The sequence below is a fragment of the Lutjanus erythropterus genome, chromosome 13 (assembly GCF_056507025.1).
Source record: "Lutjanus erythropterus isolate fLutEry1 chromosome 13, fLutEry1.hap2, whole genome shotgun sequence".
Lineage (NCBI taxonomy): Eukaryota > Metazoa > Chordata > Actinopteri > Lutjaniformes > Lutjanidae > Lutjanus > Lutjanus erythropterus.
In genome coordinates this window covers 20307692-20319909 of record NC_139329.1, presented here as the reverse complement: position 1 = coordinate 20319909, position 12218 = coordinate 20307692, and the positions used below count along the sequence as shown (strand labels likewise).

The window sequence follows — 12218 nt, the reverse complement described above, 5'->3', positions numbered from 1 at the left end:
TTGTAACATTTCAGTTTGACAATATAATAACTGTATAGTGATGATGACCAAAAGCTCTCTTGTCTGCTGACTGTGCATGTGTCGCCCCCTGTCCGGTATTACATGTAACAACAGTTGTGTGTTTTCCAGTTAATGAAGGAGTTCCCTCTCCTCAGTATGTTCAACATCCACGAGAACCTGCTGGAGTCACTACTAGAGCTCCAGAACTACGCTGACGTACAGGCCGTTCTGGCCAAGTACGACGGTGAGGCACACACGCTCACACAGTTCAGTGTTTTTATTTATGTTCGTATGAAAAACACAGAACATAGCTTTTGATTTGGGTATTTGGTTACACCACATCCAAGGGTGTCGGGACCAGAGCTTCCTCTCACTGCCAATTATTGCAGGGACAAAACAGTACTTTGCAGCTGCTGGAAGAATAACTTCTTTTTGGGATCATTATATATGCATTCATTTTATTATAATATAAATCAATCCTGGTTCCAGTTTGTAGTTTTCATTACAACAGAAGTTATGGTCCTTTTTCCAGAGAAAAATCCAGCAACTCTATCCTCTAAAACCCCAACATATGTAAAAAAAAAAAAACAAAAAAACAAAAAAAAAAACAACTAGTAATATTCAAAATAACATTTGTATGACATTATTCTTAATGCACAACAAGTAAGACTGTCCATAATCAAAAACTATATTTTGGATTGGTTATGTATATTTCATCAGTGACTGTATATCCAGGGCTTCAAAGGTTCATTAATGCTTTTCCTTTTTATGGTACAAATTTTTTAAATTTATAAGTGAATGTAATCATGCAGACACGAACTTGTATTCATAACTTTTTACTCAGTTAGTCAGTTGGCAGGGAATTAATCAGAAACCATTTTGAATTTTTAAGGTAATTTTTCATGGTCAAATACCAAACATTTTATATTTGTTGCTTCTCTGTGTGATGATTGTTATTTTGGGGTTTTACACGGTTGGTCAGACAAAACAAGCAATTTGAAGACTTCACTTTTGGCTTTAGGTAATTAGTGATGGGCATACATCTGTGGTGACTCTGAGAGCTCAATATACTAAATCTTAAGAAAACACATGAAAATAGACAAAACACAACCAAACTGAGAAAATATTGTCATCATTTCAGCAATTCACGTACAGCATGTAGAAAAAAAAAATCCTGTGTGAAAGTGAGAAAATGCAGCTAGTGTAAATACAGAAATGCTGAAAGTAGCACAGACAAGTGATGCACACAGCTGGAACGTGCTTGTTGTTGCTATGATTTATGACTCATTAACTTTTTTTTAAGTATATTGCGTTTCATTATATATCAGTATATATTATTTTGAGAAAGAAAGGGCAACAAAAAGAACAAAACAAATCCACAAAACAGCACATTCTAGCCACAGTAAAATTAAATTAAACAGAGGGCAGCTTTGTTCTTTACATTGGCTACATCACTTTAGTTCTTGCCCTGAATAAATTCAGCACAGGGTCCCAGATCTCACTGAACAAATTGTACGTGGGCACAGAGTCAAATGTCCACACTTGTAATATCAACTTTGTTGCAGTTGCCTTTCCAAACAAAACAGCAATTCTTTAACTCATTTCTTGGTGGGAAAACAAGCGTGTCCAGGCGTGTGCATTACTTTTTGATGTTCAGTTTCTGTTGTAGTTTGTCCTGCTTGTACCGTGTCTCTATTTGCTTGTAGTGTGCTGTTGTGTGTGTGTGTCTGCATTTCTCTCTATATAAGATAAGAAGTCCTGAGATAATTCTTATCTCTCTTATATTGCTTTGTATTTTGTCTGTTTGCTTTCTTAAGTTGAAGTGCGTTGAACTCTCACAGCCACCAGACTCTGTGTGTGTGTGTGTATATATATATGTGTGTTTATCAATGAATTGAGAAAATAATGTGCAGATTAATTGTTAAAAAATAAAACCATTGGTTGCAGCCCTAATACCAACCTACATGTAGATGTACAGCATCCTTCAGGATGTATACAGCAGGTGTCTCTACGCAGGATACACTGTTATAACACACAATCAGTTACACCATCCCTTTATTCATTCATTCATTGTAGAGCTCTGGACAAGCTTCATCTTTGGTGTCATGCTTACAAGTTACATCAACGATCACAGTAAAGTGAAAAATAAGACTTGATAACAAAACAGACCCGAAGCTTTGAAATCCAAACTCATTATCTTCATTCACAAACCCCTCTGGGCAGCTGCAGTGTTACCTATCACCTGTAATTCCAAACTATTGCTGTGTTCACTAAACACCCCCCTTCCCTCTTTCCACGTCTGCTTTGTGTCTCCTCCACAGATATTAGCTTGCCCAAATCTGCAACAATATGCTACACAGCAGCTTTGCTCAAAGCCAGGGCGGTATCGGACAAGTGAGTATCTCTTTTCATGCGCTACAATGCTCATACGGGGACTCGACATTCCTGCTCGGCTATTTAAGAGTTTAAAATAGAGCTGAAAAGAGCCCGGGGACCTGGTTAGTGTGACTGAGAGAATAGGGATGAGTGGTGATGTAGTAACAGTGGGTTAGCAGTAATTGTGCTCTTTGGTACAAGGCTGCCTCGAGGGTTGATCAGTGTTACTGTGAGAAGTGAAGGTTTCTGTCTCACCAGAGATAAAGGGTTATTTATGACTGAAAATCATCTAATACAGTCACACTGCTGGTACACAGATAAAACCATAGAAATGTTTTTTTTTTATACCCATTGACTCATTTATACACGCACAGTGCATTTCCCTTTTTCTTTATTTTTATGTTCAGTGCTTGGATTTTGGATGAAGAGCTTGAAACTGCTTGAAATTGTAACTGCATTACTTTCATGATAAATCGCTCTCTGAGTACTTTGATTTTTAGATGCAGGAGTAAAATAAGTTGGAGAGAGCCTGACTGATTTTGCCTTTGGACAAAATAAAGATGACTCAGCTAAAGCCTCTCTGGCCACTCTGCACATGTCGCTACGCTTGGTGTGATCAGACAGTCTTTGCTGATGTGCGTCCCCTGATGGAGCAGTGAGTGGGAGGCTAAAAGACGACAACATGCCAGGATGTTCCTGTTTTAATGAGCATTGGCTTGAAAACGACAAATAAAAATACTGGAAAAAAAAAATCAAATCATAGGATGCCAAGTCTCCTTGCAGCCTGTGACACATTTTGAAACATGACACTTTGCTGTGTTTTCAGGAAACACAGTATGTATTTTTTATTTTCATGTAATGTTTAGTTTATGTTGGGACTTTATTGTCCACATTGTGTAAAATTGTCTTTGGCTTCACCACAATTTACATGGATTACAAATAATACAATGGTAAAAGACAGCAAATTGGAAGAAGTTAGAGTTCAGTCATAGGCAGTTTATATGTAGTTAAATTGCCTAAAAAGTATTTCATAGATTATTATTATTATTAGATTATTCATCTCTCACACTTCCTCTCACAACAAAAAACAAACAAAAATTACACTATTGGTGATGTGCTGAAGTATTCTCATGCTCTGGCCCTCACATGTATGTTAATTCACGTGTAGCCTTTCTTTTTTTTTTTTGACCTGTGGACCGTATGTTGTGGATTTATGTGATGTTCTTACACAGAGCAGCTGGTTAGTGACAAGTTAGCAGCCTGGATTTCAACGCATTTATTCTGCACTGTAGGATTCATTTTCAAAAGCACTTTGATCATATAGTGTTGTGCAATCCCAAGTCAGATTACTGACAAGAGTATTTGTGTGCGCGTGCGTGTGTGCGTGTGTCTGCGCACACAGATTTTCTCCAGAGGCAGCATCCAGGCGAGGGCTGAGCACAGCAGAGATGAACGCAGTAGAAGCCATCCACAGAGCGGTGGAGTTCAACCCTCACGTCCCCAAAGTGAGCATCAGATGAACACCACATACACATACACACACCACACGCCTGCTGAGGTCATACTGATCCCTTTTATACAGTCTGCCGGCGGTAAGAATGCTGCACTGTTATTCCACCTTGCAGTTCAGGATAAAACCTATGAAAATGAAACAGGGGCATTGTTGTTCCGTGGTTAAGCAGGCAGCTGCGGTTGTAACAGAGCTGAACTGACAACTGTGTAAAAATGGGGGTTCTTGCAGGATGGGACGCCAGGGCTGTTGTGTTGGACGTCACACCTCTTTTGCCTCCAGAACGCCAGCATGCTGTCTAAAATCACTCTTGTTTGGCTTGGTTCACTGTAAAAAAGCACCGCCAGCATAATGACAAGTCCTCTTTATGGCAATATTCCTGGATCTTTGTTTAAAAAGGGCTCCTGTGATCACATGCTCACCATGTAACACAGCAAGGTGTTGGGCTGTAAACATCAAACATGATTGGCTGTGATTGAGTTTTCATATCAACACACATCGGTTTCTGGTAGAACCTCTGGATTTTCGATCCTAATACTGATAATTCTCCATAAATTTTGTCTTTAGCATTGGCCAAATGGAAACGTGTCATATATACGTGTCACACATTTTTTGAGAAAACAGTGGAAAAAACTGAAGAACGTGTGGCATGGGCAGCGTACACAGTCTGGGTTTGCACCTTGTCCCCAGAAGTGACAGAATGGAATCACTGTCATGCTTTTTAATGGATTTAATGATGGACAAATCACACGGAGGGCGATACAATCACAGCAGTCTGAACAGCTTTTGACCTGTTAATTGGGTTAAATATCAACACTGACATGCAGGTGTTTTCTTTGTGATCTGTTATGTATGTCAAACAGAAGGCTACTAAGGCTCAATATCCAGGCCTCTTTACTTGTGTAATTTAAGCTAACTTAGTTTTCATTACAAACACACGTTGGTTCTGCCTCATGACTGCCTTGATCTTGCAGAAATTGAGAATGCATCATTCCATCAGGTTGTTTTTGGGTCATTACTGGCCTGTCAGTTTCTTTTCTACACACAGCTGCATTTCATTTACCATTTGTGTCACATTCAGATTGGCCACTGCCACTTAATCCTCTTCATTGCCTGTCTTTGTTCCCTCTCCTCCCCTTCCTCCCCCTCCTCTTCCTCCTCAGTATCTGCTGGAGATGAAGAGTCTGATTCTTCCTCCAGAACACATCCTGAAGAGAGGAGACAGTGAGGCCATCGCCTACGCTTTCTTCCACCTGCAGCACTGGAAAAGGGTAGAGGGGGCGCTCAACCTGCTGCACTGCACCTGGGAGGGCAGTGAGTAAACACACACACACACACACACACACACACACACACACACACACACACACACACACACACATGAACAAACTGCTTGGAAAAATAATTTATAATATAGTCAGGATGAGGATGAACAGGCCTCATCTCATCTCATAAGGAGTTTCATTCCAATGAGAAATACATGACTGCCTACATGGAAACATTCATTGTTTATTATTAAAAAAAATGATCAGCTGTCTGCAGCTCTTTGTTTTAACTGTGACTGTGTGTGTGTGTGTTTAATGTGTGTTTGCAGCATTCAGAATGATCCCATATCCTCTGGAGAAGGGTCACCTGTTCTATCCCTACCCCATCTGCACAGAGACGGCTGACAGAGAGCTGCTACCCAGTAAGAGACGCCCTGACACACACACACATACACACACACACACAATGTGTACTCATACAATACAAGGCAAACAATATGGTCTGAATTTGTCAGTTATAAAAGTGCACCAAAGATGCTCTAACTCTGTTTCACCCGTTTTATTTTCTTACTGTCTGGCTCAAAGTTAAAACAGTGGGAAATACTGTTTGATCTCAGTCTTGATAAATAAATCTTGCAAGTCGGAGTGTTTTTATGATGGTGTTTAATTTGTAGGAAGTAATTCAAACTGTGCAGTTTCTCTGTCAGACAAAAAGACAAGTTGTTGGTTTGTAGTTGGAGCTACTGTTAAAGTTTTGGGGGTCAGGTGATAATCTGTCCAGTGTCCATATTTAAGATGGCTATAATGCAGATTTCATTTAGAATAATTATTCTACTCTTAATGCCTGGCACAAAAATTGAGACATTAAACTGCCATTAATAATTATGTTGATGAGACAAATTCCTTAATAAAGCACTGAAGACTGGTGTGTGTGTTTGTGAGTGTGTGGATGATTGTGTGCTGATGTTGAGCGTGTGTCGTCCTGCTGTCTGCTCAGCAGCTCGTCTGTCTTCACACACAAACCTTCACTTGATTAAGTTGGCCTCCAGCCACCTGCTGCACCACACTGTGCCGTGGTTGTGTGTGTGACTCTGGCTGGTTGTGTATATATACAAACTGCTGTCCACCAAAACTGCTGTTCACCAAAACCATGAATTTATTTAGAAAATGTAGTTATTTTACCACTAACACACATTCAACAGTCTCATTAAACACAATGTGCACATGAACGATGGTGTGAGTTGTGGTGCTGTAGCTGCAGCAGTAATAGAGGAGCAGTGTGGTTCACATGGTGGGACGTGGGATCCTCCAGCGTGGACTGCAACAAGCTGTAATGTTAGAAATAACCTGATCACACATGTCTGTATGAAAGCCTGCTGTTAACATATGAACACACTGTTGCCTTCAGAGTCCTCATTTAAACACAGCAGAGGAAAAGTTGTCAGTTAAAAATACTACAACAAACCCTCATATTGTGTGGAGTTGTGTAGACCCCTGTAGACAAAAGTGGTAGGGTTTCCCCCCCAATGTTGCGCTTGTCTTGCACTCCTGCAGTGTTCCTGCAGTCTACCTGAGGCGGAGGGAATGGGAGGAAACAACTTGCTTGAACCATTCAGTTTATTTAATATACCATCTGTGGCTCCAACTTGTTATGTGGACTGCAGTACTCATTTCTGGATGTGCACTTGCTATATATTGCCCCTTTAGAGAATCATGATCAAAACAGCTGGTAAACTAAACAAAGTGACAATATACATTGAGTGGGTGTAAAAGAATTTGCAGTAACTTAACCAGTACTGGATTTTTAGGGCGATACTAGGACTAAAATTATTCCAGTATTGATGTATTTGCTGATATTCTTCATACAGAATATAGAATATATACATAAATACTTTTTTTTTCAATGATCCCTCAAAAGTGGTATACACTTGTGACAAAGACATATAATGGAGGCGGGGTATTTTACAGTTTAACAAACTTCATTGTTCAAAATCATATCAAGGAATTGAAACAGTAAACTTTGCTGCCTATAAAGCTTCAAAATAAAAACAATCTGCATCATTTTATGTGTAAAAGAAAAGTTTTCATATCGGCGCATATCAGCCCAATATTGACTGACCAATATATCAGTCGGGCTCTAATTTATACTAACAATTTACTGTAGATGTGATGATGAACACTTTGAGAGTCTGGAAATATTTGGTTTAAGTACATTGAAAATTCTTGAATTTTATTCTTAAAAAGCTCAAAGAACCCTGTAGTCTCTCTATTATTTGTCTCAGATTTACATTTACATTTAAATTTTGTGTGTAGATACTGAATTTAACTCCATAAACGTAAGCCAAACATTATCTGGATGTGCCATTTTAACCATTCCCATAAAACATGCTGAACAATAAAGTTTAATGTGGCAATGTTAGAACAGATCTGTCTCAGGAAAAATGTTTTGTGTAGATTATTTATTTAAAAATCTAACCAACCTGCAGTCAATTAAAGTCCATCTTGAGATCTAAGTGATGTTAATGTTTTGCTCTAAAGTAACATTGTGTTGTGTGTCTGTGTGTGTGTGTTTGTGTGTGTGTCTGTCCCACGTGGAAGCAGTGTTTCACGAGGTGTCAGTCTACCCTAAGAAGGAGCTGCCCTTCTTCATCCTCTTCACAGCCGGCCTCTGCTCCTTCACCGCCATGCTGGCTCTGCTCACACACCAGTTCCCTGAACTCATGGGAGTGTTTGCTAAAGCTGTGAGTACACACACACACACACACACACACACACACACACACACACACACACACACACACACACACACACAGAGAGAGTTGTGCACAGTAACTTGTTTGTGAAGTTTAAGAAGAGAGGGAATACAGAACTTTGATTTTTGCCGCAGGATAAGGCAGCAAAAATCAATCAAAGCAAACAATCTGACCTTTTCTCTGGCACCAAACTCTGGTCTGACCGACACTGTGATTGACGACAGTGGATCTTAAAAGTTAATGGTTTAATTTCCATAAAATCTACTGGATGGAATAATAAATCCAGTGACCCCCCCCCCAGACCTTTCTCTCTGTGCCACCCTCAGCTCAAAATGTCTGTTTTACACACAGTATCACAACCTAACAGGCAAATTGCCCTGAAACCTGCCCCACAGGGGTAAATCTGATTTGTTTTTAATGACTCTGTGACCTTTTCTCTGCCACCACATCCAGGATAAACCTTCTGTTTTGAACCCCTCAGTGTCACAGCTCTCTTTTATTTTGTATTTAATAATCTCTGTGTCTTAGTCATTTGTGAACTGTAACATTTTGCATTTTAAATTTCTGGTTTTGTCGAGCATTTGACACCCTTAAAGTTGATTGGTTTAATTTGCTGCGTCAGTAGTTTTAAGAGCTTCAGCTTTAATCATCTCCACTGAGGAATAATTTTGGTAGAGAGGGATGCTTATTAATGTTTAGAAGCTGTCCAATCACTCAGAACATGTTGTAGTTAAAGGGACAGTTCACCTCAATATCAAAAATACATATTTTTTCACCTGACATGTAGTGCTATTTATCTATTTAGATCTTTTTGGTGTGCGTTTTTGAGATATAGAGATGTCTGCCTTCTGTTCAATTTAATGGGACTAAATGGCACTTGTCTTGTGGTGCTCAAAGTTTCCATAGTTCACACAGAGCCACCTTCAGCCCTCCCTCCCGTACTCATAGCAGCCAGTAGAGGGCGCTGCGTCCTTCCCCGCCCCTCTCTGCAGCCTGCAGCGCCTGAGCTGCTGCTGCTCACCTGGAATGTGTCTGAGCTCATCTCTCCCCCCCGATGTGACACTATCAGCAGATACCATCTAACTGCTGAAACACACACACACACACACACACACACACACACACACACACACACACACACACACACACACACACACACACACACACACGCCTGCTGCTCTCTAAGTTGAACTACACTCATGCATTAGGTATTATTATAGGGATCACTTTAATCAGATCATTAAATGCAAAGACATTTCTCGTACGAAATACCAAATACAGTAGTTAATGAGTGTGGCTCTTGTTTAGGCTGTCATCTACTAAACTGATCAGACAGAAAATGTCAGATCCTGCGTGGTGCAATACATCTGCTAAACTGTCTCCTGAGGGGTGACCCTGCACCAACTATATTTATGCTAGTCTTAAAAAGGTTGTACGCATCCTTGGCACAGCCTCATATGTGATTAAACTTATTTGAGCTGATTAGAATTCTTCTTAAGACTGTATGGACATTTAGAGTTCATGTTTGATAGGCACCTGTAAGCGTAGGACAAATTACACCATTATTATTATGATTATTGGGCATGTTATTGGCACCTGATCACGTGTTATTCTCAGCATAAATCTGCTCAGCTTTAACCCTCCTGTGTTTGTTTCTACTTCTGTGTTATCAGTCTAAAATGACTGGCCCATTAAGTGATTATAAATCCTTAATAATACATACATTATCACCTAATGTTGTAGTAGATATTTTTATCAACTTAAAGGGATAGTTCACCCAAAAATAAATGTTTCACAAGAAACATAAAACATAAAAAATTAACAAAGAAAATCCTCCGTTCTGCTCGTCTCATGTAATCCAAGTCTCCTAAACCCCAGATGTAATTTGCACACGCACACCATCATACCACACACGTGAATGTGGCTCCAAGCTAAGGATAGACAGCAAAGGTTTAGGCTAAAAATATGGTGTTTCGGTCTAAAGAGACACAAAAAATGACACATTATACATCCATGCATGTGTGCAGGGCCTTGAAGAAACAACCATTTATGTTGCAAAATGTAGTGATATAATCATCATTATGTTGTTTAAACTGGATCTGAGTTACATGAATTCTGACCAAATTTATATATTTGTCTGAGAATCTTTATTTGAATCTTTCATTTCCTATTGCAAAGATCAAATTAGTGCTTTTTGGTCTTTTGATACTGATTCCAGTATCTCATCTCTGCCAACACCAAGTGCTGATCTGATAAGTGACGAGGGTTTGCTACGGGAGAAAAATGAGTGAACACGCTCAAGTTTGACAAAGAAACTGTCAAATCAGTTTGTTTGCTTTGAGCAAATTTCATAGTGATCTGCATGTTACATTATGAGATATGTTGTGTGCAATGTTGACATTTTTAAGGTGTCAGTCACTAAACATTTGATCCAACAAACAGGTGGATCATGAGTCGTCTATGTCATGGCTGCAACCCTGATCCATTTAATGAGGTCACTGTTGACACAGATCTGGTGTCAGAGTGGTGCGTCCTAAATTTTCAGAATTACAGGACGGTCCCCCCCCCCCCCCCCCCCCCCGCCCACACACTTCAAACACACGGAACACACACCTTTTACTTTGAAGTCCTCTTTGAAGCTGGAACAGAGATGTGTGAATCGATGTGTGCGGCCGACGTCGACGTCCAGGAGGACACATGCAGGTGGAGAGGAGGGCGGCACAGAGTCGAACCCTGTCTTGGCTGTTATCTGCCATCTGACAAACTGGGAACCTCTATGACCTACTGTTGCTCTGGTGGAGCCCCTATTACCCCCCAACTCCCCCTCCACTTCACCTCTTCTTCACTGTTGTTGCCAAAACACATCTGAGGCCTGACAGGGAGCTGCTCTGTCCTCACAGACAGAGCTTCAGCAGTCAGACACAAAGTGGAGATGTAGATTTAAAGCGATACTTCATCTAAAAATGAAATTGCACTCAATATCTACTCACCCCTGTGCTGATGTGAGGCTGGGTGAAGATCTCCAGTTCACAAAACACTCCCAGAGCTTCAGCGGAAAACAGCAGTGAAATTACATTTTTAGGTGAACCATCGCTTAAATGTCAAATTTCTGAATTCTTAAACTTGAATCTATTTGGGAGGATTAAAATAGAAGTTAATCATCCTGAAACATCTGCATTTCTCAATGTAGCGATGTTTTGTTTTATGGTGGAGATGTAGTTAACCCAATACCAGATATTTTCCAACACATTTCCTAAACAGATATTTGCCCCCCCCCCCCCCAAATAATTGAAAAGAACCTCAAATCTGTAGTGGAATATAATTACAGATGGCCAAAATAAGAAAGCTTCAGCTGACAAGTGCTTTTTGCAGGTGCCTGTTTCTTCTTAGTCTTCACAAATTGCTTGTAATGATCGGGATGACAGTACTCAGAACTGGCAAATAAATTTGTAGTGTTGAATGATTGTAATTTGGCTCCCTCTTACATGCCTGATGCTGAGCAGTCATCGCAAACAGCAAATTTGCTATCTGTTTTAGACACTTCCAATCACAGATCAGGTCTATTACCAGACGCACTGGTAATAGAAGTAAGTGTTACGGAACCACAACTTAACTGTCAAGTAACTGAAGTTGTGGCTCATGGAGAAGTTGTTTCCTGGTTAACATCCTTCAGCTGCTGTGGCTTCATCTAAAAACTATATTAAAGGTTGTGACTGTTGTCCTCTGTCTCCCTGCAGTTCCTCAGCACACTGTTTGCTCCTCTGAATTTCATCATGGAGAAGGTGGAGAGCATCCTGCCGTCCAGCCTCTGGCACCAACTCACCCGCATCTGACCCCGACCGGACTGGAACGCACCAGAATCAGACCCAGGACCAGGAGCCAACCTCCGCATCCAGACAGAAACAGCTGAACTGAAACCCAGAACGCTGCGTTGGACTGGACTGACACACCTTTGTGCCAAGATTACCGAGTTCAAACAAAACTGAGACGATGGGAGGAGGCATGAAACAAAAAGGCAAAACAATGGAATCCAGAATTGGTTTTGACTTTATTTGATATGTTTGCATTTTTGGGTTTTCAATCATTTAAAGCTGTTTTTTGTTGTACAAAAAGAGGTGATCAATTGCCATCATTAAAAAAGTGAGAAGACAAAAATACAATAAAGGACTTTTTGTGTTTTGCTGCAAGCCAGCTTCTTCCCGCTATTTTGTTTCGCGGCCGTAACGACAGGAACGGAAGTGAAGTGTGAATACAGCTGAACATCATGTGGAGCTGCTGGTCATTTAAAGGCTGTTGAAACAGGGAGGCCTGGTA

The 12218-nt window shown here is 40.3% G+C and overlaps 1 protein-coding gene across 6 annotated transcripts in view; it reads left to right on the top strand.

Annotated features, from left to right (window-relative positions):
- The window catches only part of LOC146316490 (suppressor of tumorigenicity 7 protein homolog), a 72053-nt gene extending 59962 nt beyond the window's left edge, over nt 1–12091 (top strand). For 3 of the 6 annotated variants that reach the window (XM_084733824.1, XM_084733829.1, XM_084733827.1), the window contains 7 exons: nt 115–244; nt 2322–2394; nt 3779–3881; nt 5050–5200; nt 5481–5573; nt 7750–7892; nt 11642–12091. In XM_084733824.1, the coding sequence (XP_084589950.1) occupies nt 115–244; nt 2322–2394; nt 3779–3881; nt 5050–5200; nt 5481–5573; nt 7750–7892; nt 11642–11737 (789 nt within the window). In that variant the 3' untranslated portion in view covers nt 11738–12091. The remainder of the gene's footprint in view (nt 1–114; nt 245–2321; nt 2395–3778; nt 3882–5049; nt 5201–5480; nt 5574–7749; nt 7893–11641) is intronic. The other 3 variants (XM_084733825.1, XM_084733828.1, XM_084733826.1) reach the window with 3 other exon arrangements.
- The last annotated feature ends 127 nt before the right edge of the window (nt 12092–12218 follow it).